We start from the raw sequence: 6,627 nt of genomic DNA on the forward strand, positions 1-6,627 counted from the left end.
CTTATCTCCTCATTACAGTAATCAAGTACCCGCCAAATAAATGATTCGTTTCTCCCGTCACTAGATGACGCTGATTACACACGGAACGATTCTATTTTTGTTCCAACACGCTGCAATAACGAACCGGTTCTGAACGGTACTCAGTACGCGCTTCCGCATTCACAGTTGTTGGTATTGGTTCTGAACGCGTTCCAAACTCGTTCCGAACTGTGTTGGAAGAAACCTTTTTTACTCTAGGTGCTGAACCTTAATTAAGACCTGTCCAAGTTGGTGCGACATAAAAACAGGAGAACAAACATATATTCTAGTTGGCATCATCATCATCATCATAATCATCATCATCATCATCATCATTGGTATTCTATGGAATGTAATTGTTTACAGTTGCAGAAATATGGCAGGCCTCGAGCATGGAAAGCTGGTAATCATTTTGCTATCATCCTCGAAACAGATGTGGACCACTTGGCAAAACTTGGGTCAAGTTTTATGGCCAATACATTATCTCTCGATGATGGCATGGAACTAGTCCGCATTGAGTGTAAGTCATAAAAAGAATATTGTGTTCCTAACAGTTATGATTAGCAAGTGCCCAATGATAAGATGTTTAATTGCCAGGTTTTTCTTCTCTGGAATGCTGCTCTTGCTGTTGAAAAGCAGCTGTGGTTGTAGAAGGACGACCATGCTTGCTCCTCAACACGGATTCTATTCCTGTCACTCGGACTCCTGCTCGTAGTGTTGATGACCTTTTGTCTCCAGAGTCAGGTACTATAATATATAAATGTTTACATCTCTGAGTTTATTTTCCCTAGTGATCAAGTTAACAGATAAAAAAAAAATTGTGTTCCTAACAGTTATGATTAGCAAGTGCCCAATGATAAGATGTTTAATTGCCAGGTTTTTCTTCTCTGGAATGCTGCTGTTGAATTTCTGTGTCAAAATCCAGCCTCCTTTACTATTATTGTGGTGTTTGTTCATGCGTGTAGTCCTGCATGGTCACTGCAAAACTGATGATTTAGGATTGTTTAAAGAGATGCTTTCTTGCTATCCTCTTGACTGCAACTTAGAGGACATGACAAGGTTAGTGGCTTATCTACTGGCTGTGGTTGGATTGTCAGTCTATCCTAGGTTGGAATTTTCACCTGAAAAGTAATATGGTGTGAGCTCGGTGGCTCCAGTGATCCATGAAATAACTGGGATAATCTGGATAAAAATTTAAGTTTTTGAGTGAAGCTTAATTTTTTTTTAAGTAGGTCAAGTTAATTTACCTGAACTGATAATTGCCCAGCTGTGTACTAGTCATTCAAAAACTGAGCATCAGTTAAACTTCATTTTTTAAAAATCATCATATTATTGATCTGTGAAATTATAGTTTTTCTTAAAGTAGTTACAATTCCACTGAAATAACTCTTATGCTTGATTTATGACTACTTTCCATATTACTTAATATGAAGAATAGCCATTTAAAATGCATTAGACCGAGCTTGATAGCTGCAGTCGCTTAAGTGTGGCCAGTATCCAGTAATCAGGAGATAGTGGGTTCGAGCCCCACTGTCGGCAGCCCTGAAGATGATTTTCCGTGGTTTCCCATTTTCACACCAGGCAAATGCCAGGGCTGTACCTTAATTAAGGCCACGGATACTTCCTTCCACTTCCCAGGCCTTTCCTATCCCGTCATCGCCATAAGACATATCTGTGTCGGTGCGACGTAAAGCAAAAAAAAAAAAAGCATTAGAAGAGTTGAGCCTGAGATAATGGTAAGTATGAAGGTATATTTGTGCATTGAATAGTGAGCTGTTTATTAACTTTGTAAATTTATAGCTAGTAACAGTAATGCACTGCATCTTTATAGTTTAAAAATTTGCAGGGAGGAAATAGCTTCTGCAGCCATCAGGAAATATAGGGGAGACGAGGAGGGGAGGGTTGAGGCTCTGCTCATGGGGGATTCCATTGTTAGACATGTGGGGAAAGTGTGTGGAAGAAAAGGAACCAGTGTAGAATCGTCGTCATCGTCATCATCATCAGTGTTCCACTCGAGTCGCGCGGGTGTGGTTAACAAGCCTCCTCCACTCCTTTCTGTCCTTCCACATTTTCTGTCCCATTACTTCCGCCGCATCCAATCCAGCTTCTCTAATGTCTTTCCAAATCTGATCCTACCACCTTCTTCTCGGTCTTCCAACTGGTCTCTTTCCCAGTGTAGAATGTTACCAATGCATTAGGTTAAGGCAGATGTTCAGGAAAGTAGAAGGGAAGGAGGAGGGAAAGGAGAAGGTGGTAGTGTTTCATGTTTGTACCAACAACGTAAGGCAAGCAGGTATAAGTACCAACATAGTTGGGGATGTGTGGGATCTGGTAAGTGCAGCTCTGGTTAAGTTTAAGGAAGCGGAGAGTGTTCTCAATGGAATAATGTGTAGAAGGGATTCTGACTGGAAGGTGATCGGGGATTTAAATGAGGCTATGGAGTGGGTAAGTAAGAAACTGGGAGTGATTTTTTAAAATTTTAATGGGTGGGGATCTGTGGTCAGATGGCCTTCACTAGAACCACAGTGGTACAAATAAGTTAGGAAGTTCGTTTAGGAGGGTTATAGGGAGGTACATTCAGGCAAACGGGTTGGTCTAGGGAGTGGTGAGAAGGGTACGCGGATCTGGAAGTTAAGTACGGATGACATAAAAATGTGTGTTGAACTGTAAAAGTATTGTAAAGAAAGGAATAAAGTAATTTAATAGATATATACTTACCAGATATTGTAATAGGAGTTGAATCATGACTGAGAAATGATATAATGGATGCAGAAATTTTCTCACTGAACTAGAGTATTTATTGTAGAAATAGGATAGGAATGGCGAAAGAAGGATTTGTAATCTACAAAAAAGTTAAAGATGACAAACATGAAATTCTAGGTGTAAGGCTCTTCTCTAAGATAATAGGCAACTTGATATTTTTGGAGTGTACAGATCTGTAAAGGGTGGCACAGATGCTGATTGAGAATTATTTCATAAGATAATCAGCTATGTGGGAAACAACATGGAAATGAAAGGAATTTTAGCAGGTGATCTCAATTTATGAAAGGTCAGTTGGGAGGGTAATGTTGAATGACAGGAAGCAAGTAATGTGTGAAAGTCAGCTGAATCAGAAAGTGATGGGACCAACTGGAGGGAAGAATATTCTGGACATGGAGCTGGTAAAACCAGATGAGTTCTATTTAGAGAAACCGAAGTAATAGATGGTATTAGTGATCATGAAGCTGTTTTTGTCATAGTTAAAAATAAATGTGATAGAGAGGAAGGTCGTAAAATTAGGACTATTAGGCAGTACTATATGGCTGATAAGAGAGACGTGAAGGGATTTTAAAATAACAATTATGATCGGTGGAAAATTGTAAATAAGAATGTAAACAGACTGTGGGATGGGTTTAAAGCAATTGTCGAGGAATGTGAAAAGAGGCATGTACCTTTAAAGGTGATAAGGAATGGTAAAGAATCAGATCAAAAATTAGATGTATGGCTTTTCAGGCGTTTGCTCTATTAACCAGCGTTTCGTCTTAGGTCTGACATTAGACTCTTCAGAGTGGGGTGTCAGACCCTACCCACTGACGCTGGGTGTATGCAGGTGAACTCATCAGAAGCCTATTTAAGAGGCACAGTCTGACAACTGCATATGGGAGATAAAACTCCACAATGGAATTAATGCCCGCCTAGCAATTCCGAATGGAAATTCTAAGTTCCCATAGAAGGAATTAGATATTTTTCCACCAATAGAGCATATAAAAAATCAGATCTTAAATAGGCCTCTTAAATAGGCTTCTGATGAGTTCACCTGCATACACCCAGCGTAAGTGGGTAGGGTCTGACACATCCCACTCTGAAGAGTCTAGTGTCAGACCTAAGACGAAACGCTGGTTAATAGAGCAAACGCCTGAAAAGCAATATATCTAATTTTTGATCTGATTTTTGATATGCTCTATTGGTGGAAAAATATCTAATTCCTTCTATGGGAACTTAGAATGGTAAAGACCCGCTATATTATAACAGAGAAGTTAAGAGACTAAAGAGGAGGTGTAGGTTGGAAAGAAATAGAAACTAGTGGACCCGTGCAAGAAATCTTGCATGTTCTTCAACCACACTTTCCCCAAATAGGTTATAGGTTTATAATGAGAAACTTAAGGAAAAAGGTTGTTACATTCTTATTTCAAGCAAATGATTATCAAACGCTATTTACAATGTTTTATGTCTATATATACAGTGTGAGGAAAGCAATGGGAAACTACCTCACTCCTCATTTCCCTAGTACGCCTCTTGATCTATACCATCTATGACAGCTGATGGCAGAGCTGTTAAGGATCTCACTAGAGGAATCGCTGATGGACTGAACATACATACATACATACATACATACATACATACATACATACATACAGTACCTTCTTAAATACAATATTGGAAGTGAAAATGCAGTCTTCCTGTACAACTTGTTTCTCATTTTTGCAGATAGAAACAAAAATATTATTGAAAGATTTAATTCTGGAGAAAGCTACATGTAATCGGCCGCGCAAAACATGGGCTCAGGCAATTGCAATCCTGCACTTCGCAATGTTTGGCCTTGAGACTTATTAATAGTCATAGCATATGCTATTTTAATGGGGAACTGCTTTTGCATCATATGGAAGGGGATAGTGGGATCCGATAACTGTGCATGCATTGGTGGTGCAGAAGGCTGTGACTTTTGTGTTTCATAGATCTGAGTTCTCCTGTTTCGCAAGTGATACGCATTGGTGCCGATTACTTGTATCTTTTACCTTAGACAGCTCCCATGTAAATATGTCAATATAAATTTTTGTAATTACAGTAATTTTCCTAACATTTCAAATAGTGTAGTGTCAGAATTTCAAGTCGGTTCTCTGATGATGAAAGCTGTTACATGGCTTGCTCCTACTGAAAATATGTTAATATTAATTCTTAGTAATTATAATTTTAAAAAATCAGGCACCTGATTTAACCTTGAGGAGGTACAGTGACTGATGACACCTTCTATGAAAGGAAAACATGTCTCACATTCTTATGGTAATAATGATAAATTCCTAATTGTTAAAAAAAATATATATATATATGTATTGAATAGGTAATATTATTAATAAACTAATTAAAATCCTACAGTTCTCCTGTTTTGTCACAAGGTGACCAGCCTCCGCTGTCTGTGATATGACTTTTCATTCCTTGCAGCTTGTTGTCTGCATCGTCACTCAGTAATTGCACTGAGTGACTTCTTTCGGGGCATCTTAACAAACCTGCAATTTAATAAATCCATTGTTTAGACAAATTTAGATGGGATTAAATTTGTTTACATGGGATTAAATTTGTTTACATGGGTTTTAAATGAGACTATGGAGTGGGTATGTGGGAAACTGGGAGTGAGATTTCCTATCCTAATGGGTGGGAAAGAGATAGGGATCTGCGCTCAGATGGCCTTCACTTAAATCACAGTGGTACATATAATTGATTATTTTCAACATGTTGGTCCGTATTGACTTATATTCAAATCTCTATTGAACACTTTCCTGCCTTGTCAATACTTTACATATTTTATTATATTTAATTACCGTACATATTTCGAGAGCCGATATGTGGTACATATAAGTTAGGAAATTTGTTTAGAAGGGTTATAGGGAGGTACATTCAGGGAAACGGGGTGGCCTAGGGAGCAGTGATAAGGGAACTGGAAGTCAAGTAGGGATGACATAAAAATGTCAGTGCTCAACTGTAGAAATATTGTAAAGAAAGGAATAGAATTAAGTAATTTAATAGATACATACGTACCAGATATTGTAATAGGAGTTGAATCATGGCTAAGAAATGATATAATGGATGCAGAAATTTTCTCACGGAACTGGAGGGTGTATCGTAGAGATAGGATAGGAATGGTATGAGGGGCAGTATTCATTCTGGTGAAAGAAGAATTTGTAAACTACGAAAAAGTTAAAGATGACAAACATGAAATTCTAGGTGTAAGGCTCATCTCTAAAGTTGATAGGCAACTTGATGTCTTATGAGTGTACAGACCGCGAAAGGGTAGCGCAAACGCTGATTCAGAATTATTTTATAAGATAATCAGCTATGTGGGAAACGTAAGGAAAGGAATGTGATTGTAGCGGGTGACTTCAATTTACCAAACATCAATTGGGAAGGTAATGCGAACGACAGGAAGCATGACCAACAAATGGCAAATAAGTTAATATGGGAAGGGCATCTGATTCCGAAAGTGATGGAACCGACTAGAGGAAAGAACATTCTGGATGTGGTGCTGGTAAAACCAGATGAGCTCTATAGAGAAACCGAAGTAATAGATAGGATTAGTGATCACAAAGCTGTTTTTGTGGTAGTTAAAAATAAATGTAAAGGTAGTACCATCATCATCATCATCAGCCAGTTCTATTATTACATGATGTGGCCTCTTTAAGTCGTGAACTCAGGTAAGTCTTTAGCAGAACTCTCCAGGTAGAATGGTCTCGAGCAGTTCTCTGCCAAGTAGTACCATATGGCTGATGAAACAGGCATGAGGGAGCTTTTAAAAAGTAACTATAATTGGTGGTAAATGGTAAATAAAAATGTAAACAGACTATGGGATGGGTTTAA

General features: G+C 38.4%; 1 protein-coding gene across 1 annotated transcript in view; it reads left to right on the plus strand.

Moving 5' to 3' along the window:
* Hcs (holocarboxylase synthetase-like protein) overlaps positions 1-6,627 on the plus strand; it is a 307,518-nt gene that overhangs the window by 107,056 nt on the left and 193,835 nt on the right. Inside the window, exons 5-6 of the mRNA XM_068226846.1 lie at positions 385-538; positions 658-732. Coding sequence (XP_068082947.1) covers positions 385-538; positions 658-732 — 229 coding nt within the window. The remainder of the gene's footprint in view (positions 1-384; positions 539-657; positions 733-6,627) is intronic.

Source organism: Anabrus simplex, chromosome 3 (genome assembly GCF_040414725.1).
Source record: "Anabrus simplex isolate iqAnaSimp1 chromosome 3, ASM4041472v1, whole genome shotgun sequence".
Lineage (NCBI taxonomy): Eukaryota > Metazoa > Arthropoda > Insecta > Orthoptera > Tettigoniidae > Anabrus > Anabrus simplex.